The sequence below is a fragment of the Panthera leo genome, chromosome C1 (assembly GCF_018350215.1).
Source record: "Panthera leo isolate Ple1 chromosome C1, P.leo_Ple1_pat1.1, whole genome shotgun sequence".
NCBI lineage: Eukaryota > Metazoa > Chordata > Mammalia > Carnivora > Felidae > Panthera > Panthera leo.
Genome location: NC_056686.1, coordinates 210,802,777 through 210,825,236, shown reverse-complemented (window position 1 = coordinate 210,825,236; position 22,460 = coordinate 210,802,777). Strand labels below are relative to the sequence as shown.

The 22,460-nt window shown below is 42.4% G+C and overlaps 1 protein-coding gene across 1 annotated transcript in view; it reads left to right on the top strand.

Moving 5' to 3' along the window:
- The window catches only part of DNER (delta/notch like EGF repeat containing), a 316,552-nt gene that overhangs the window by 177,388 nt on the left and 116,704 nt on the right, over positions 1 to 22,460 (top strand). Inside the window, exon 6 of the mRNA XM_042950397.1 lies at positions 20,868 to 21,021. Coding sequence (XP_042806331.1) covers positions 20,868 to 21,021 — 154 coding nt within the window. The remainder of the gene's footprint in view (positions 1 to 20,867; positions 21,022 to 22,460) is intronic.

Here is a 22,460-nt window from a genome sequence, read left to right as displayed (position 1 = left end):
AAAGAGAAGCATTGTTTTCGTTTTTACAAATGTCTTTAATATCTGGCTTAAAAGAAGACGGCTGGATTTTTTTTTTACATTTGTTTTTACATCCAGTCTATTGCAATGTGTTGTTTTGGTTGAAGTGTGTGAAGAAAATTTAGCCTCAACAGATACTTAGTTGGAAAAAGGAGAAGTGTTTTAATAGCAGTTTCAGGTGATTTTGGATATTTTTCTTGAACATAACATTTGACAAGTGGCAAATTCTTAAAGGTTAATTGAATGCAGGAATCCGAAGTCGCATCAATGAACTCTTGTACTGTTAGACATCCATTGATACATCCTATGTTTTGGATCTTCTACCCATGAATGGTTTTGAGAACTTCACCCATTGGTTACTTGGAAAATACAGCAGTCCTACAGTTTTCAGATGTTGACACATTTCATTATACCACAGCACAAAAATCACATCGGTGATTAATTTCAACTCCAATCTCATCAGGGAAGGCTTGAAGTATTGGAAATCGATCAAGCTCATAATGGAGGATAAAAATTTTCCAAAATTCTAATTTTTCCTTAGAAGTTTGAACTTTATCCCTGATAGCAAAAACTATTGGTTGTTTTACTTGACAGGCTCATTTCATTCGAGAGAAAATATCTGCTGAGTGGCCAAGTTTGAATAGTTACAGTTCATCAGTCATTCTTTCGAGGAAAAAAAGGTGTCCCACGGAAAGTGGGCTAGTTCACGACTCAAACTACTGCACAGGGAGTGTGTTTTCTTGAGGCAACCCCTGGCCTTGGGGGCCCCAGTGCAGCCAGAGGGCCTTATGCACACCTCCCATTTACCATTTTGTTACAGAGACCATCAAAAGGACATGCAGTCAAGGGTTGCGAGTTGATAAAATTTTAACTTTTTACTTCTTCGTCAAGGACATTCTGAGTGCAACTGGCATTTTTCCCCCTGCAAATGCTTGATGGCGGTGAAGAGGCATTGATTGCTGCCACAGAGTTCTGCTTTGATTTGTGTGAAGGCATCAACCTCTCTTCTCACTTTTGTTTTGCATCTTTAGTGCCAATTTCAACAGACTGAAAAAGACACACGTTTTAATGCTATCGTAAGATAGCGTTGGCCTCATGGAACCTCTCCCCAGAGGTCGGGGGAGTCCCGCCCTGGTCCAGGCCTTGCCTCTGACGTCTCTACTTTCTGCACATTTAACCTATTTTTCTGAACACCTCCAGGCTAGTTTTGAACAGTCAGCTCTTTCTGTCTTTGACCTTGAAAACCACTTTGCAGCTTTCGTCTTTCCTCTGAGATGACTCTCTGAATGGCTTCTTTGTAAACAGCTCTGGGTCACTTTGCTGAAGGCCAGTTTGACAAGTCCTCATTTTTTGTGTGCCCCTTGACCTTCACCCTCAGGGTCTCAGACCGTTCCCACCCATACCTACGCCCACCTTGAGACCAGCAGCAACCCCCCCCCCCCCCCCCGGAGTCCCCAAGGCAGAGCCTTGTCCTTGACTTTTTGTCCATTGTTCCATCCTTGCCAGCCTCTGGCAAAGAGCCAAATCAAAAAGAGAGCATTTCTTGAAATCCTGCTTAAAAGATAAAAGCGGGCCATTTACAATTGCAGAAACCTAAACTGGTTAAAACCAACCTTTCTTGTTACAAGCTCTTTAGGTAGTGAACAGTAATGAGGAAATGGAACAGATTGCTTTTCAGAAAATCAGCCTATTTCGCTGGGAGAAGAGCCAGGAATTTGCTCCTGGATCTTGCCACGAGGAGGGCAAGGACAGTGCTGGCATGGAGAGGAAGCCGGATTATAGGGAGCACGGAAGAGCTTGGGTAAGCAGTGTGCCTTGCCTTTTTGCTTAAGCTTGGCACTGACCAGAGGGAGAGAGCGTGATGGTACTCCCAAGCGGGAAACTGAGTCAAAAGGAAGATTTTTGCTTCTAGACCTAAGGACGCATCGCATTGATGTAGGCCAGAGCAAGAGACGGGCTGATGAGGCAGCGTGGTCGGTGGGGTATAATTAATGGATGAAGTTCCTGGAGGGGATAGTATCAGGAGAGGAGCAGGAGGGCTTTCGACAAGGGGAGGAAAGCTCCCGTCTCCGAGGCAAGTGATGTCAGGCGCAAGCAGTGAGAGAACTCTTAAAAGTCATGTTTTTATTGAGGCGAAATTCTTCTAGTAGAGAATTAACCATTGGAAGGTGAACAGTTCAGTGGCATTTCGTACATTCGCAGTGATGTGCGACCAGCATTTGTGAAAGCTGAAAGGAGAATAGGGTCACCTGTGTCCAGGGGTTTTAAAATGGAGTCAGGAGGCCCTGAAGGAGGTGGGCCTCGTGCACGTCCTCACCGGTGGAACCGGGAGCTTTTGACCTGGGCCAAACTGCAAATGTCCCAAGGACTCGACCTGAACACCTGAAGCCTGCTGCGGGAGAAGATTTCACTTAGCGATGGCCTTAGTAACCACTTACATTCAGTTAAGATTAGCAACATCCATCAACGTTCTTTGTAAACAACATGTACAGGCTTTCCCTTTTGTCTTTAATGTTTGTTTATTTTTGAGACAGAGACAGAGCATGAATGGGGGAGGGTCAGAGAGAGAGGGAGACACAGAATCCGAAACAGGCTCCAGGCTCTGAGCTGTCAGCACAGAGCTGGACACGGGGCTCGAACTCACGGACCGCAAGGTCATGACCTGAGCCGAAGTCGGACGCTTAACCAACCGAGCCACCCAGGCGTCCCCCCTTTTGTCTTTAAAAACCCTTGACTTTTGTTCCCTTAGTGGCGGGTGCAGTTTGGATTGCGGCCGGAATCTGGGCTCCCCGAACTGCAATTCTGAGAGCCCGAAGAAAAGTTTTTGTTTTATTTTAGCTCTGCCTCTTTTCTCGGTTGACACACCCTTATCTAGTTTCAGGGCATTTTCATCACCCCAAAAGGAAACGCTGTACCCATTAGGCAGTCACTCCCCACTCCTTCCGCCTGCCCTTGCTGACAACCAACCTGGATTCTCTCTCTATGGGTTTACCTGTTCTTGAGATTTCATAGAAGTGGAATCATACAGTATGACCTTTTAGGATGACCTTCTTGCTCTTGGTGTGTTTTCCAGCTCACCCATGCCATAGCCTGTACGAGTTCTTACTTTACACTGTTGAATAATATTCCATTGTATGGCCATGCCACGAGTTGACTACCCATTTACCATTGATGGAAATTTGGATTGTTTTTCAGTTTTGGGCTATTGTGATAGTGCAGCTATGAACGTGGGTGCCCAAGTATTGTGTTTGAGTCCCTGTTTTCAGTTCTTTTGAGTGTATAGCTGAGGAGTAGAATCGCTGGGTTGTATGGTAATTCTGGTCAAGGCAGGGTTGGGCGCAGGATATCTGCTCAATCCCAGGTTATCCTTTGCCACCTCGGTTTATTTCTAGGGAATATATGGTAGAGAGGTTTCGAGCAGATGGTCCCCTAATGCTGCCTTGACTGGAAGCTGGCCAGGAACCTCTCACCTCTGTGACAAAGGGGCAAGACAGGCATCACCCCCCAGCTGTCACACCGTCATGAGCCATCCTATGGGTTTCTTCCTGCAGACTGTCTTTTCCTTGTCCTCCAGGAATAACCCCCAAGAAACTTGGCCCAAACCTGAATGTCTGTTACTCATCAGCAGCAGTGAACTCATCCCGTACTCAACTTCCTTTCACGTAATGGGCATTGGAGGCTAAGATCAGCATTTAATTGAGCCATAAGCATTGGTCTTCCCCAGGTTCACACTGGAGGAGAATTTCCAGTTTAATAGTTCTGCAGTTACAAAGGATACTTCCAAGTCAATAAGGGGCAGAGGCGCTGGCTTCAGAGGGAATGAGAAAGCTCTCCCTGGAACCCAGCAGGTGCTCAGTGATGGATACACAGAGGGAGGCTACCGCAGGCCCCCAAGGGCCATTGCTGTGAAGGCAAGGACCCTCCTCTATATGACTTTAGGTGGTTTGCACACGATTCTGGCCTGAAAATTTAAGCCGTGTCTTAACCTTAGACAGAGCTGACTATGTGATATGTGCACGGGGATCTCATTTAGGGCTTGAGGGTGGCGGGAAGGGCGCAGAGAGTGCTGGTGTGACAGTCTTCCAGGAGTCCGCAGAGGTCATAGCAAATGTGGAATGTTTCAGCATTTTCCAGAATATAAAGGTCATTAATTATGTAGGACATCAGAACCGTCGTTTATACATCTCGTTTTTGCAGTCCACAACATTCTGGCAGGAAAGGGCAGGAAGAGGAAGCACATGAACGCAGAAAATACTGGTGGCAGCTTACACAGTGCCATTTATCCATTCCATAAATAATTATGCGTGTGTGTCTAGATGTATATCTATGGAAAAACTTAAAAAGTTTCACTTTTTCTCTCTTTATTTTATCTCTACATTGTAGTTTAATAGCTGCTCTCCTCCTAACTTTACTAAGATGATTTTGGTCTTTCTTTCCTACTTGCTTTTTTCATTTCTTCACATGCTTTCTTCATCACATTTTATTTACCTGTATCCATTTTCTTTAAAACTACCTGGTCTCGATTTAATTTGGTATATACTGAAGAGCTGGTGAGCAAAGTACAATCGGTAATCACCACCCAATAGTGCCAGTAACAAAGAGTCAAACAGAGCCATTACAAATCAAGCAAATTAACACAAGGGACATTAAAGGTCAGTGGAGACTGAAATATAACAGCAGTTGAAGTGGGGAGGAAGCCACCTGCTGAGGAAGTTTTGTAAGGGTCTGGTAGGGAAAGAGAGCCTACAACAAGATGAGTGGCAAATGCCACGGTTGGTTTGAACTTGGATTCAGTGAAGGGCAAGGCTGCCCCACAGGCCAAGGTCACAGACTGTGGGAACTCACAGTGTAATGTGATCACTTTTCTTCAAGTCGGAATTATCTTCGTTGATGTTTCAACCAAAGCTTGCTGCTCTATTTTGGGGGTTTCTTTACACATGGAAGATTTGGGGGATTACAAAAAAAACGGTACCATGTTGTGATAGGTAACATCGGAAGCAGCTGCCAGATTTGACTTTTGCCTGCAGGGCTTTTTCAGGTTGCTAAACTAAGTACAAATGTTAAGTATGAGCTTCCATATTTAGATTAGTACAATATTATACGTTCCATTTTCTACTGAAAGAACAATTCATTTTGCAATTAATCAGATAGACTCCATTAAATTCAGCTTGGTTGAAATTCACAGGATGGAGACGTGAGTTGCATTGCTGTGTCCTGATAGAAAGGATCTTCCGCTCACCACAGCCCTGTGATGTGGACATTTTCTTCACCCAAATTATTGGATGTGGATATAGAGACTCTCGGGCATTAACTTACATGATTTCGGGAAAAGCTGAAATTTAGGAATTTTATAGTACTTCCAAAGACACTAACATTTAGCTTTGTTTAGAACGGTAAGGAGCATATGAAGGCATTATTTTTGTCATCTAGCTGGAGAGAGAATTCAAGGCTACAGCAAATACCCACGTGTTTAAAGAGAGCGGTTCCTGTATTGGGTCCAGACGATGTCAGTGTGGACTTGCACGCTTGTACAGACCATTCTGATGACGTATGAGGCTTTGTGGCTCTGTGACAGCCAGTAGACATGGAGGCAGATCAGGGGGGTCAAGGTCCGACCCTGCTACTCCCTGATGTTGAGTCACTTAATCCCCCCAGAGCCTTCTAGTCACAATGATGTGCAACTGGCACCTGTGAAGCACCTGCGAAGCTGAAATTAAATGGTCATTTGTGTCCAGGGGTTTTCACATGGAGCCGGGAGGCCATTAAGGAGATGGGCCTTATCCCAATGATGGGGATGATGACAAGGCCCGTGTCACAGGGCTGAGACACAAACAAGACCTGGCATTAGCACACATCCATATAGGAGCTGGAAGATGTCCTAATGGAAGGTGAAATGAGATCATTTATGTGGAAGCATTTTGTAAAGTTCTTTACAAATAAAAGGTGGCACATACAATATGCAAACCAATGAAAATGCCCTTCGTTGCCTCCCATCAGCAGCCATTTTCCTGTGGCCCTTGCTGCCCTTGGCGCTCCAACCCTATTATCCTTGGAAGTTTCTGCTTCCACTCAGCCTGTTTTGAACTACCCAGGAACACTTCTGGCCTGCACAACAGGTTTTAGTTCACTTTAGTGGAAGTCATTTGGGGCTAGGCTCACGTTTAATTTCCTTCTCAGGGATCCAATTCTAAAGGATAATTGTTGGGACAAAGTTGATGCCAGAATTTCTGAATCCAAAGTCCCTAGCATATGCTTTATACATTATCGTTTTTGTTTTGTTTTGTTTTGAAAACCGGTGCTATGGACAAATAAATGTTGGTGCAGTTGGCCGCAGAAATGGGCAATTGGCAGTTTGTTACTTTTTTCCCATTGTTTTGAAGTGCTGCTTATTACTTAAATTTTTTTTTTTTCAAATTTGTATTTAAATTCTAGCTAGGTAACATATAGTGTAACATTGGTTTCAGGGGTAGAATTTAGTGACTCTTCACTGTAGCTGAATGCATTTTTAATTTTGCAGTTAAAAACTAAAGCTGTTGACAAATACCAATTTTCGCCAGAAATGCTCCTGAATATGCAATTGCTCCCCAAGGAGAACTTTGCCAAAAGGGTCTTCTAAAAAATAAGCAAAACCGTGGTTATCAGCCAGCAGTAGTCGGAAGAAATAGATTTATTTTTAATTTTTTCTTTTGGAGGTCTTTACTTTTGAACTGAAGGTTCTTTATTTTTTTTTAAATGTTTTTAAAAAATAAAAGTAACTTGACACTGGTTTCATCTCGCTGCCCGTGCTGCTGGACAGAAGGCCGTGGTCTGGGGGTGCTGTGCTGGTGTAAGATCCAAGGCTACCTAGGGAGGTCTTTTCCTCTCCAATTCCCTTGACACACCATTCTGGAGGGATGCCTGCAATCCTGTTATTTGAGCTTGATTCCTGTGTAATAAAGGCATGATTTCCTATTTAAATGCAAATGTGCCTAAAATCGTATCAAGCTAAGGTTTTATCTATCATTAAAACTGAGTAACTTAGTTTAGTAAGGGGTTGGTTTTAGTAGGTGTGAGAATAGTAGATAATTCTAGGTGCTGGATATGAGAACAGGGAGCTAGGTTTGGGGAGGTGAGATTTGTCAGCAAATCTGAGCCCTGTGTTTGATTTTCATTTCTCCCCAGCTCTTAGACACAGGGAAGGCTGGTGGTATCTGAGCCAGTCATCTGAGACAGATGTTGTGTTAAATAAACTGATCCGATGTCATAAATGATTTGGAGCCTTATTCCATAGCAAAAGCTCATTTATGCATCCCTCAGAGAAGACAGGAATTTGGGCCAGCTGATAGGACTTTTTTTTTCTTTCCAACATGAGCATCTAAAAATTATAATTAGACAACAGTAGTTGAGATTGATTCCCATACTGAGGACTGTCCTCTGTGGTAGCCAGAGGACAAGGCGTATCGCCCTGTGTCAGAGCCCTATTCACATGAAAGAGGAAATGAACTTAATGGTTTTTTTTCCAGCACTTACATGGATCTGTGTTTAGCCCAGGGACTTCCACCTCCGCATCCCCGTGACATGACATTTCATCATCCGCGTCTGATAATGGGGGGATGGAGGCTTTGGGGAGTTAACTGTGCATTTTCTTTTTTTTCTGAAGAAAGAACTTCAAACCAATATCCTGCTCTAAGAATCCTACATGAATCATGCCAGCATCAAAATGGTTAAAATATGATACATTAACCAAGAAAGTTTGAAAGGAAGATATGAGCAGTGTTAATGTTCCTATACTCAAAATTTGTATGCAGACTTTTCTCTCTTACTCAGAATTGGAGGATTAAATTATTACATGGAAGAGATTATTTCATGTTAATATTACAGATTAATAAAAATAATTTGAAAGCAAGCAAGATTCATCCTGCTTGTGAACTTAACTAATTCTTTTGCCACCCTGAGTTAGATATTTTGATGAGTTTCTTCTGGAAATTATTAGAATGATTCTTTTCTAATTATCTTGGAGAAACACATTTATTAGATATAACCTGCCTTTTTTCTCAGTATTAAAATGATGAAAGCAACAAATGTTTAATGAGATAAGATTTAATTAAAATGAATGATAGGACCTTCCCATCTTTGCTGGTTTCACTTCAATTTGTGTGCCTTTAAATTCAATAAAGTGAGAAATGCATTTGTTAAATCAGGGACTCTACGTAAAATCTTTCACAATAAAATGAAAAGATAGTTGTCGGGTTTTTTTTTTTTTTTCCTTTCCGAATACCGAGGAAATGTTTTTAGTCAAATTCCATGGTATCGGGGACAGAACTTTTGGAATTTAGGGTATGATACTTAATATTCAAGATTTACATGTTCTTTCCTTTCTTCCTTTCTCACTCCCTCCCTCCCTCCCTCCCTCCCTTCCTTTCCCTTTCTTTCTTTCTTTCTTTCTTTCTTTCTTTCTTTCTTTCTTTCTTTCTTTCTTTCTTTCTTATGAAATTTGTTGTCAAATTGGTTTTCATGTAACACCCAGTGTAGATCCCAACAGGTGCCCTCCTCAAGCCCATCACCCACTTTCCCCTCCCTCCCACCCCCATCAACCCTCAGTTTATTCTCAGTTTTTAAGAGTCTCTTATGGTTTGCCTCCCTCCCCCTCTAACATTTTTTTCCCTTCCCCTCCCCCATGGTCTTCTGTTAAGTTTCTCAGGATCTGCATAAGAATGAAAACATATGGTATCTGTCTTTCTCTGTATGACTTATTTCACTTAGCATCACACTCTCCAGTTCCATTCACGTTCCTGCAAAAGGCCATATTTCATTCTTTCTCAGTGCCACGTAGTATTCCATTGTGTACATAAACCACAACTTCTTTATTCATTCATCAGTTGATGGACATTTAGGCTCTTTCCATAATTTGGCTATCGTTGAAAGTGCTGCTTATAAACATTGGGGTACAAGTGCTCCTATGCATCAGCACTCCTGGATCCCTTGGGTAAATTCCTAGCAGTGCTATTGCTGGGTCATAGGGTAGATCTATTTTTAATTTTCTGAGGAACCTCCACACTGTTTTCCAGAGCGGCTGCACCAGTTTGCATTCCCACCAACAGTGCAAGAGGGTTCCCATTTCTCCACATCCTCTCCAGCATCTATAGTCTCCTGATTTGTTCATTTTAACCACTCTGACTACATGTACATTCTTATTTCAATAGGAGAGCAGGGGGCTGAACAATCGCTTTCACCTTCCACAAGGAAGGCTGAACTGATGCTTTATATCAGCTCTGCTGTGTTTTGCTTACTTGTTCAACATCTCTCTCTTGGATTGGGTTTGAGCCTATCCACAAGAATACATAAACTACTAAACAGCTTTATAGAGGAGGAACACAGATGTGAGGATGGAGGCAAAGAAGAATTACAGGTCCCCTAAGAAAATAAAGCTAGGCTAGTCGTCCATGTACAGGGAAGACCCGCGTACTGCTAAAGATTAGAACTGGGGCACACACGTATTTGTTAGCCATGGCCCATGAATGTAAGCCACCACATATGTGAAGGGCCCAACGGGAAGGAAGAGAAACAGGGAAACAGAAGGATAAAGAGAGAAGAAGAAAGAAGGTTAAGAACCACACATCAGAGAGTATCCGACAGGAGCCCTGTCATTAAGGTGAATGTCACACAGGTGGACTATCTCCCCATCTCTGGACTTTGAGCGTCAGATGGTGACAAGGGTCTTGAGCCCTCCATGGCTCATCCCCAAAAGGACAAAAGCTGCCACTCAGGACCGACCTAAGGATAGACCCAGAGCAGTTGGAGTGTTTGAAACAGTCAGGACAGGGAACCAGGGTTTTCTCTGTACGGGAGCAGGTGTTGCACCTTTTACCTGGGCCGGATACAGGCAGCTCCTGTGTGGTCACCACATCCATTTGAGCACTTGACCTTCCCAAGACTTGTGAATGGTCAGTGTGATCTTAACGGGAAAAAAGAGACTGGGTGTTTTGATGATCTTACCTAAGCCTGATTTCTTCCTTCCTCCCTCCCTTTGAACATCTTGTAGTTTCTGCTTTGAGTAATGTTTATTTTTGAAAACGTTTTTTTTTTTTCTTTCTGAAATTAAAAAAAAAAATTACATCCAGGTTAGTTACCATATAGAGCAATAATGATTTCAGGAGTAGACTCCAGTGATTTGTCCCCTACATATAACACCCTGTGCTCATCCCAGCAAGTGTCCTCCTTAATTAATGTCCCTTGCCCATTTAGCCCATCCTCCACCCAGAACCCCCCCATCAACCTTCAGTTCTCTGTATTTAAGAATCTCTTATAGTTTGTCCCCCTCCCTGTTTTTATATTATTTTTGGTTCCCTTCCCTTATGTTCATCTGTTTTGTATTTTAAATTCCACATATGGGTGAAGCCATATGACATTTGTCTTTCTCTAATTTTGCTTAGCATAATACACTCTAGTTCCATCCACATTGTTGCAAATGGCAAGATTTCATTCCGCATACATCTTCTTTATCCAGTCATCCATCGATGGACATTTGGGCTCTTTCCATACTTGGCTATTGTTGATAGTGCTGCTATAAACATGGGGGTGCATGTGTCCCTTCGAAACAGCACACCTGTATCCTTTGGATAAATACCTAGTATTGCAATTGCCAGGTCGTAGGGTAGTTCTATTTTTAGTTTCTTGAGGAACTTTCATTCTGTTTTCCAGAATGGCTGCACCAGTTTGCATTCCCACCAGCAGTACAAAAGAGATCCCCTTTCTCCGCATCCTCACCAACATCTGTTGTTGCCTGAGTTGTTAATTTTAGCCATTCTGACAGGTGTGAGATGGTACCTTATTGTGGTTTTGATTTGTATTTTCCTGATAAGGAGTGATGTTGAGCATCTTTTCATGTGTCTGTTGACCATCCGGATGTCTTCTTTGGAAAAGTGTCTATTCATGTCTTTTGCCCATTTCCTCAATGGATTATTTGTTTTCGAGTGTTGAGTTTGATAAGTTCTTTATAGATTTTGGATACTAACCCTTTATCTGATACGTCATTCGGAAATATCTTCTCCCATTCCACTGGTTGCCTTTTAGTTTTGCTGATTATTTCCTTTGCCATGCAGAAGCTTTTTATCTTGATGAGGTCCCAATAGTTCATTTTTGCTTTTCTTTCCCTTGCCTCTGGAGACATGTTGAGTAAGAAGTTGCTGTGGCTGAGGTCAAAGAGGTTTTGCCTGCCTAAGCCTGATTTCTAATCTCTGCTTATATCAAATCTCACTTGTGATTTTATTTGATTTTCATTACCTCAGACAGGAACAGGGAAGAGGGACAAGTCAACTACTTATTCATCCTGTTTTACGGATACAGTTAATTTTATTTGCAAGTCTTAGACTTCTCAGTTTTTAGAACCGGGAGATCGTAGATTTCTGTTGTCTAAGCCACCCAGTCTGTGGCCCTTTGTTATGGCAGCCCTGGCACATTCATGCCGTGAGAGTAGGAAAGAAACCCATGAGGTGGTTGTCAGCACCCCAGGGTGGCATGAAATCACCTGCAGGAAGATAGTGGCAGTGAGGATTTGTGGCCTCATGGGACTGCAACCAAGGTGCATCAGATCTAAGATTTCAAGAGGCCTTGGGGGTCGTCCCCTTCAAATTCCCACCTGGTGCATAGATGCTTCCGTCATCCCCCTTTTCAGAATGGTGTTTGATCCTCGCCCCTCATACTTTGTAACTCGATTCCTTGCATTTATGAATATCTTAAATTGTAAGAATGTCTTTGCAGTGAGACCGAATCTGCCTCCCGTGGCCTCTGAGGGGCTGTGTGACCTTGAGCAAACTACTTACATTTTCTGAACTGTTTCTTATTGGTGAAATAGAAAAATTATTCTGATCTTACAAGACTGTTGGGAGGATTAAGTGGCTCTTCAGCATATGGTTCTTGGCATATAGTGGGGTCTTTTTTTCAATAGATGGTTGTTGGGTACCCTGCCCTGTCTCCATCGGCTTCCTATCTGCAGAAGTTACCACTGGTTGAACATCTTTGCTTTACATTTAAAAATGTAACTCAAAGTGGGTTTTCCATCTGAGGTAGCTTGAGGAAGATGTTACAGGATTGGTCTTTATTTTTCAATGAGTCCTTCTCATCAATAATTTATACCTCAAAATGTCCTTTTTATTAAAGCTTTTTCTTTACCATTTTCTTTTCATGTAACAAAAGAAATAACTAGAAGACTAGATGAAATTTTAAGATAAGAAAATTAGAATGGTATCTCATTTACTTGTGGGATCAGCCTGTTACCCCTCCCCCCCCCCCCCAGGGAAATTCAATACAAGATGAATTTTCAGTGACTTTTTTTTAAAGTCAAACTTTACATTTGCTAATGGGTTAGAACTTTTCATCAAATAAATGCACAGATACTGATGAGCTGAAGATCCAGGCTGATTCCATTGAAATCTTATGCTTAATTACAGCCATGCTTAAAGTGCTGAGAACACAGAAGTTGCCAGGATATGGTTAGAAACTGCTTTTGAATGTCTCCATTCTGCCAATCCATATATCCACTTTTAGAGAGAAAGCCTTTTACAAAATTTCCTGAAAGACATTTACTTTCTTCTCCCTTGAGTAATAAAGTAAACTTCAGTGTCCTTTGGAAGGAAAGAGCAGGGCTCTCATTTATTATTGTTCCTATTTTTCAGAATTTAACATTTAAGCCAAAGAAATGAATTCTAGGAATTCATGAATGTCAAGTTTTGAATTTAATATTTATATGATCTTCAGATTTTCTTTCTTTCTTTCTTTCTTTCTTTCTTTCTTTCTTTCTTTCTTCCTCCCTTCCTTCCTCCCTCCCTCCCTCCCTCACTCCCTCACTCCCACCTTCCTTCCTTCCTTCCTTCCTTCCTTCCTTCCTTCCCATTCTTCCTCCCTCCCTCTCTCCCTTCCTTCCTCCCTCTCTCTTCTTTCTTCCTTCCTTCCTCCCTCCCATCTATCTTCTTTCCTTCCTTCCTTCCTTCCTTCCTTCCTCTCTCCTTCCTTCCTTCCTTCCTTCCTTCCTTCCTTCCTTCCTTCTTACCTCCCTTTGAGAGAGAGAGAGAGAGAGAGAGAGAGAGCAGGGGAGGGGCAGAGAGAGGATCCCAAGCAGGCTTCTTGCCCAGTGCAGGGCCCAACTTGGGGCTCCATCTCATGACTATGAGATCATGACCAGAGCCTGAATTGAGTCAGACGCTTAAATAGCTGAGCCACAAAGGTGCCTCGATCTGCATGTTTTCCAAGCTTCCTTTTTTTTTTTTAAATAAGCTGCTGTGTTTGAGATGAATGAACCCAAATAGAAGAGCAATAGTATGTCTGAGGCTAATGACAAATAAGATTGTGAGCCATAAGCAAACTCAAGCATATTGTTTAAATTATATGTGTAATGAATGAGCAGTAAGACCCAGCCAATAGACAAAAATTTTAAAAATGTGATTCATAGTGAGTTTCCCTTTGACATAGCTTACTGTGTTCCCAGCAGGAGGCAACACTTTGTCTCTATGGCTGGGCTCCAGGGGTCTGTGTGTGGCCTGGGCTCAAAAAAAGGCATGTGTAGGGATTTTTATATCATAATAAGCATTCTCAGGTAGTCTCTTAAATTTTACATCCAGATAATCATTTCTGCCTCTTGAAATACCAAATCTGGGTTTAGTAAAAGGCTAATTCTACTTGTCTAAAAGAGCATGCTAGACTAGTGTTCTGAGCCTTCAGTTATAGCTCACCTATGCTTAACAAAACAAAAATGTGTGCTATGGTTAATCCTTCTTACCTAAGTTTTAGTGTTTGTCAGCTATGTGTTTTCAGACCCAAACGACCATCCAGTCAGATTCCTAGGAGCTGGAATAATAGGTCCTTGGCTGAGGACCGCCAGGATGAGGCTTCTGTGGCTTCCATGTCCACAGATACGGAGTCAATGCACTTTGGGGGTGATGGGACAGCTCAGGCTGGAATCTGAGCCCTCCTGTGTTATTACACTAGGCAGTGGGGACTCCCTGCCTCCTTTTCCTAAAGTCCACTCACGGCAGTGTAAGCTCTCTGCAAGAGGGTCTACAGCGATCCCCTACTCAGGGAATCATTTTCATGGACAGTTGCACTTGGGCTCCCTCATTAACTAGGAGCAGAAAGATTCCAGAGATTTCTCTTGCTAGGAAACAGACTCTACTTCCTGACCCTGCCAGCGTCTAGAGAACTGGTTTAGAGAGGTCTTCTCTAAGCAGGAATTGCTCTCCTGTTGGAGCCCTGGGCTGGGTGTGCCCTGCTCCTGACCTCTGTGTGCTGGGGAAAGCCGAGAGGCAGGCCCGCCTTCCCCCGCGCAGGATTGGCTGAGCTGCTCTTCCAGAAGACTCTGCTGTTTAGAGGGAATCTGTGACACGATTCATGTTGTCCACAGGAGGAAGCATGCATGCCAGTCTAGGGCAAGGGGTGCTTCTCCTGGTGTTCTGGATAGGAAATCAGTTTCTGGAGTGGGACCTCACATGTGGAGGATTCAGTGATGTGCACACAATGTTCTCCACAGCATCCCTACTGTAGAGGCACGAGCAGATTGCACAGGGAGGATCCGGACACGTGATACGGAGTGTGATTCTCATTTGCCAAAGTTGTGTCTTTCCTTCCTGGAGACTCAGCCAGATGCTTACATAAAAACAACAGAAGTTCTTTTTTTTTCTTCCTAAATGTTTATTTATTTATTTTTGAGAGCGAGTGTGAGCAGGGGAGGGGCAGAGAGAGGAAGAAAGAATCTGAAGCAGGCTCTGTGCTATTAGCACAGCACAGAGCCTAATGTGGGGCTCAAACTCACAAACCATGAGATCATGCCCTGAGCTGAAGCTGGACGCTTAACCAACCAAGTCACCCAGGTGCCCCCAAAACAACAAAATTTCTTTTTTTTTTATTAAAGAAAAATTTTTTTAATGTTTTTATTTATTTTTGAGACAGAGAGAGACAGAGCATGAACAGGGGAGGGGCAGAGAGAGAGGGAGACACAGAATCCCAAGCAGGCTCCAGGCTCTGAGCTGTCAGCACAGAGCCCGACGTGGGGCTCGAACTCACAGACTGTGAGATCATGACCTGAGCCGAAGTTGGACGCTTAACCAACTGAGCCACCTAGGCGCCCCCCCAACAAAATTTCTTACTGTGGAGATTTTTGAACATTTATAAAAGTGAGAGTAATTTGGCAAACCACCATGTCTGTGTCTCCTATTTCCAACAACTAGCGGTTCATTAGCTAGAGTTTTGACCTTGCAGATGTTCATACATTTCACTGCGAATAGCCCAGATGTTGTTTGCAACCAGACTGGCCCCTGATGGAAGTGGAAATTAGTCCAGGGAGTCTTTGGCCAGGAGTGGCTCAAATAATCTCCTTTCCATTTTCAGGGGTTTAGGGGCCCATTAGTCACCTTTTGGCTTGGGACTTATCCCCCAACTTCTGTCCCAGTATCCCCTGGAGTAAGAATGTGTGGATTATGGCTGTGATGCCATCTTAGCAGAACGCAAGACCCTCAGAGATAGACAAGGAAGTAGAAGACCCCTTACTTGCACAGAAATGTCCTTCAAGGCTACCCTCAAACAGCCTGTTAGGAAGTCAGCTCAATTCAGTGAACACTCAGGCATCTATTATGTATGAGTAACTAAAGTTCTAGATGTCAAGGACCTCCAATTCTGGTGAAGAATTTTCTAATTAAAGTTTTCAAGTGTGTCCATGAGTGATGAGGCACTTTATGTACAAGAGATACTTTCAGCCCTCAGGATGGATATTTTTACTCTATTTTGAAACCTCATTTGAATAAATTTGACATTATTCTTAAGACTCAAAGAAATTAGAATCAGCGAATCAAAAGGACAATCATGCTGATAAGGAAGGCAGCCAGACGGCAAGAGAGGAGGTAGACAAACCAGACAATCTGGAGCAAGAACCAAAATACCACAGTTGTTGGGGTTATTTTTAGAGTCAGGGTGAAGGGTGCCCCACATGCACTTGGGATACACAGACCATCATGGTGATGATAGGACAATATCCAGCTATGAGTGAAAAAGGTTTGGAATCGATGATGCAGGTTTAAGCCTTGACCTTATACTTGCTGGCTGGGACACCTTCCAGAATGTATCTGTCCTCTCTGTTGAGTCTGTTAAGTTCCTAAAATAGGTTTGATAATAGCCACCTGACAGATGTGGTGAAGATTAATGAGGAAATTCAACGTAAGCAAGCTCTATAAACAATGAGATTCACTGTCTAGTCAGCTGGGACTTTTATGTTCATGCTGATATCACTGGGGCACCAAAAAGAGATAAGTGTGTTTTCTGTGTACTTTGTTTAAGGGAGGGTAAAGTAGAATGATGAATTCCGATTCCTGACAGAGAGAAAGCTCTTCGGAAAACGTGTCTCTGTGGGATCATTTGTTCATGACAATTAGGCTTTACTGAGAAGTGAAAATTGCAGAGAATGAGACAGAAAAAGTAGATGGGGCTAGATTGCCAAGGGCGTTCTGTGCCGTGCTGGGGAATATGGGCTTATCAGCCATTTGACTCCGTATTTCATAAAGTTGGAATATTAAAAAATACAAAAAAAAATAAGTCAGAGTCAGTGAAGATCTAAGTTAGAATGCAGTATCCAAGTCAGGAAGAGGAAGTAGCCATACAGGTCACAGAACCCTAGGTGGGTGTTAAAGGTGAACTTGCGGTAGACAGAGCATACTACAGCCAAATCAAAAAGGAGGAAACCTGGGCAGTCACATGGTCCGTGTTGTTCACGAGGACAAAACATCAGCTCTCACCACTAGCATAACTTTTACTGGCACTTAAATGAGCGAATTTTCCTGGGCAGGACTTTATAAAGGAGGCACCAAGTGATGTATGGCACAAAATGTTCTCACCAGTGTCCTTACGGTAAATACAATAATAGGAGGTTTAAGAGGGATGTTTCTTATAGGGACCTTCTCTTCCCCTTCCCTACTTTATTTTTCCCCATGGAATTTATCACCTCATTCACTACATTGTTTACCTGTTTTTTTTTTTTATTTATTGTCAGCCACAGTACACTAGATGATAATTTCTAAGAGATAGTCCTCTGCATGTTTATGCCTCCAGGACCAAGGACAGTGCCCGTGTGGATGAATAGATGAATGCAGGTGTGACAGAAGCTTTTTAAACCTGGACCTTTTCAAAGTGAGCTTCCTCCCAATTAGAAAGTTTCATTAATGCACAAATGGAATATTTGACTTCAAACTGTTGAGGAAAATTGAGACTCTGCACTGGGCTTTGAAATTAATCTCTTTTCATTTTGCTTGAAAAGTCCTTTTACGTAGAACTACACAATAACTTTGCAAGGAAATATCTTTCTGTAATTTCGCTAACCGACTAGTTTTAAGTAAGTCGGTTTTGTCTTTTGTGCTGGTTAAGTGAATTGGACCTAATTAGTGATATTATAGTGGGTGAAACTTCTCAAGGTTGGTGTAACAGTTTACAGCTTTCACTGATCACTGGTTTCCACGGCAAATATGCCAACAACGTAGTTTCCTAATACACATTCATGCTTCTTACAAATCAAGTCTTGCAAGTAGTAAAACAGACCTCTCAATATAGGAAAGCTGGTTGTTCTTAGAAGATAGACTTAGGAAGAAATCTAACGTTATGGACGATATGATACAGAATAACATAAAAACCTCACTAACACCTTGTGGTCATGGGTATGTAAACATTTCTTAATCTTCTTCCTGATCCATCAGCCAAAGTTTAAGAATCGATTCTGTGGTTTTTCTTGGTCAAAAACCATTGTTTCAACAGTTTCTTGAAGTTTCTTTCCAGCTTTCTGCTGAAAACAAAGCAAAACAAAATGTGCGGCTTCTGTTTTAGCTTTAGAGTCAATCAAAGATAACTTGAAGATATTTGATTTGGGGCTTTTAATAGTTTATTTCCACCAGCAACATATTTTGCATGGGACACAACAGAAGAATTATATGCAAACTACATCCCCCAGATAGCCAAGGAAATTGATCTGTAACGTGGAACTGCTGGATACAAACCAAGTAAATTTTAGAAGACAGCTGCCAGAAATAATGACACATAATAATTTATTATGAAGCTGAGACCCATTTCGGAATTGCACGAGCTGGACACGCACAGTGTTTACATTTCAAAGGCAGTCGTAGATCCACAGATGCACAAAGGGCTCGAGACACATCTCTGAAGATATCCAAGGTGCGTTGTGTTGCACATTTGGACAAGGACAAGATTTTCCTTAGCAGATAGTTCTAGAAAAAGAGTTTCCTATTTACAAGGCTGCCTTTCTAACAGTCCTTGATGCAACTTCTCCCAGCTTCCAACTATAGAGTCTGTGCAAACACACACAAAGGGAAGAAAACTCACAGTATCATGAGAAACCAGACAGGAAGTCAACTGTTGCTAGCAGGCAGAGGGAATTTTCCATTTGCCACAAAGAGGTGTGAGAGAGGATGGAAACAGAAGGCAGAAAATTTAACTCTAACTTAAGGAGAAAAGCCATTGCTTTTATTCTACTTGTTCTGGTTTCTAACATATAATTGAAGAATGCATTCTGAAACTTAAAAAGAGTTGATTATGCAGATTACAAGGATTTCTCATATCCCCTTAACGAAAACGCATTCAATTAACAAAAGAAACACACCTACATAAAACCTGGCAGTTTGGTCCAGCTAAATGTCATGTTTGACCGTCTGGCCTCTTGCTTGGTTGCTGAGGTCAGGGGTCCATCCACCCCTGGTTTGGTCACTTTTGGTGAGGAGCGTCCTGTTATGGTATAAACTATGATCTCACTGTGCACAGGACAGCCTTTCTTAGAAAAAGAGTCTGTTGGGATGGGGCAGGTTAAATGGAAAGCACTCAATGTATAGCTCCAAGTAGAATGCATCCATAACACAAGTTTGCATAATGCCTCTGGGGTGTTCCTTCTAGGAATGCAAAGTGGGGTGAGGAGTAGGGCATTTGAACATTCACAGATTGCTAGGTCAAAGACCGAAAGAAAGAGATTATTGTTTTTTAAGAAGCTAAAATGGCATTTGATACAATTCAGTCATTGTTCCAGTTTTCTACTTAGTGGTAAATTCTGCAGACCTCCCTTCGAAATCAAGCTTATTCTAGAAGAGCCACCAATGCAACCATGAGGACTGGAGAAGGGAAGGGGGCATTATCATTATTTGCAACTGATAAGCACTTTGGGGCAGGGTTGTTTTATCTAAAAAAAAAACAAGAGGATCAAATAAAAGCTCTGATCTGTAGTGAGAGCTCAGCGTGATGGCCAGTAATATAAGTCTAGCATTTTATATGTCAGTAAAAACCGCTAAGAAGTATGATGGGTATTATCAGAAAAGGATGAGGAGAGTGTTTTGTAGCTCATTAACGGTAGCTACAAAGAAATCTAAATATGCAGTAGTACATGTATCAAGAAATGGGCAAGAACTATTAAACTTGATTGAGAGGCAAATATATACATATATATTAAAGAGAGGAATGGAGACGTTTCCTCCTTCAGGAGGAAGGAAGGCACCGTGGTGTGCTTGGGGGTCAGGGACCCGGGTGGGGATTCTGAGTTAACAACACCTGGAGAAGAAGGAAGAGTCTCTCTCTGAGATTGGAGGTAGAAGGCTGGGACTGGGGAGGAGAAGGTGAGAAGAAGGGCAGGCTTGGGAGAGTCTGTGGGTGGGGCTTTGGATGGGTAGAGATTTGAACACCTGCCTCACGTAGGGGCTTGGGGAATGCTGGGAAAGTGCTTTTTTCTGTTTTGTTCTGATTTTTTGTAAGTAGTAAGCTTTGCTCATACATTATTCCTTTGTTTCCTCCATTCCCCTCTTCATGAATATCTGCAGTAACAACATGCGTTGCTTCACATGGGACTTGGGGCCAGATTAGTATTTCTTTTAGATGGTTGCCACCTTCAGGCACTAAGGCCTTAAGAAGAGAGCAGGAGGGCTCGGTTTTACTTGGATTTTACAACTCTCTCCGAAATGAAGCTCCCAACCAAATGTAGTGCTCTGAGTCAATGGTCTTGTTACCAAGATATCAGTAATATAAACCAAACAAAAAGTTTACTTGGATTATACTCCTTTTCTTTTCCCTTGCGCTCAGATTATCTGCATAGCTGTACGTTGAGGCTAATTTACAGGGTGATTCAGTAAATTCTTTCAGTGCTCTGGAAGGTGGTCAGAGTAGGACATTTGATGATGTTTTTGTTTTTGTTTTTTGTTGCAAGTGCTGACTGTGCTGAAGGATTTTAGCTGGTTGGCATGACATCTAATTTAATGGCTATAGCACAATGTATCTGCTCTAGCAAAACTGTCATTTCCATGTCAGGTCAGCAAACTTCATTTTTGCTTAAAATACAGTTATCTTTTCCACTTCTATTTTTAGTAAGATTGAAAATGGTTGGGATAAATATCAATAAAAAAGAATGAGAGGGGCACCTGGGTGGCTCAGTCGGTTGAGCTTCTGATTTCGGCTCAGGTCATGATCTCGCGGTTTGTGAGTTCGAGCCCAGCGTCGGGCTCTGTGCTGACAGCTCGGAGCCTGGAACCTGCTTCAGATTCTGTGTCTCCCTCTCTCTGCCTCTCCCTGCTCATGCTCTCTCTCTGTCTCTCAATAATAAATAAATGTTAAAAAAATTTAAAAAAAAAGAATGAGAAAAGTAAATGTTTGAAATTAAAATGTAAGGACATACATACAATATCTCTCAAAGCTATGATTGTAATCAGATCAAAATATAAGCGATGTGATGAAAACATTCAGTATTGGTGTAATTATAAAAAGAAGCCGTGGCTTTGAACTTCGAGTTACATTTTAGAGCCAAAGCATACATTTTAGAGGACTCAGGTAACACATATGATATGTTTGTGTTTCAGGCAACTTTTTCCTGTAGCTGTGATGATCAGTATGTGGGCACTTTCTGTGAAGAATTTGATGCTTGCCAGAGGGAGCCTTGCCAGAACAACGCCAGCTGCATAGATGCAAATGAAAAACAAGACGGGAGCAATTTCACCTGCGTCTGCCTTGCTGGTATGATTTCCATAGATAATAGTTACTACCTATCTCTCTGTAGAATATACACATTAATTAAGGACGCGTAAGCAACGCATTGTCCAGCTGTTAGACAAGGCAACTTGAAGATCTCATTTGATGCTATCGATGTGTGCTTCATTTGAAGAAGGATGGAAGAAGTAAATCCACATGGGGATAGACATTATTGTTCCTTGGCTCGCTTTCTGACATTAGGATGCTTCTGTCTTAGCGGTCCTCCATTTTTGTTCTGGGATAATGATATGCTTGGTCAAAGAGAGGTCTGGACATTTCAGAAACAATCCTGCAAATATGCACTGAGCGTAGAGTGGGACTGTGCTGGGTGATTATGCTTAGTAACAAGAAAAATCTAGAATAAACTGTGCGGGGTGCTGTGTAAAGCCACCCCATCCTCCCGTTTTTGTTAATTTCCTTTTGTTCATGTGTGTTCATTAAGCCGAGTTCTTGGTACACTGTTCTCCACAGTGGGGGAGGTCTCCAATGTTCTTTGATCAATGTGAGGGATTCGTGGGTTTTACATGAGACTTTCGAATCCTTGGAGCACAATGGGTGACCAGTAGGAGAACACAGAAGCCAGTATGCCCACAGACTTCTGTGTTCCACAGTCATCTCAATTGACTTAACTGCTCAGCCAATTCGGTTATTAGCCCTCAAGGAGCAGGAATGGCATTACCGTGAACATTCTGATATGCTCTGTCGATACAGCTTAAAAGCAAACCCCAAATTTCTCCTTTTTCACTATAAGATAATGTGAAAAACTGGCATCACCTTTCCTTTTCCATCTCGTCCTGTTGCCAACATTGGCCCCTGGGTGGGGATTCAGGAAGAAGTGGGAGTTGGGGAAGGGCCAGAGGGATAGAGAGAAGGGGCAGTTGGAGTGATGGACGTGCTCACTGTCAGAAACGGGACCGAACGATGCTAAAGTTTATATGAATGCATGAAAGTTCTTCACTCATCTCTTCCAACCGAAAGATCGATCACAGGGATAGGTAAATAACCTGATAAATTCTTTCCAGACCCAGTGTGTGTGTGTGTGTGTGTGTGTGTGTGTGCACGCGCATCTACATGTGAGTGTGTATATTTCTCTTGGACATCAGATGGTTATTTTTCTATACGCTTTTTAAAAAAAAGTGATTATAGTATGTGTATATTTGCCAGTACATCATAGACAACCTTTCACGTCACTACATATGGATTTGCCTCATTCATTTTAACAATCACACAGCGTGTCTCCTAAATTTGTATCTCCAGGTCAGACTCCCTCCAGACCCCCTTATCTACTGCTTACTTGACATCCCCCTTGAGATGTCCCGGGCCACCTTAACCTCAGCCATCGCACAATTGAGCTCACCATGCCCCAGCCCCGCTCTGCTCAGCTTCCAGTGTCCCATCTATTTCCATCAGCTGCACATGTATCT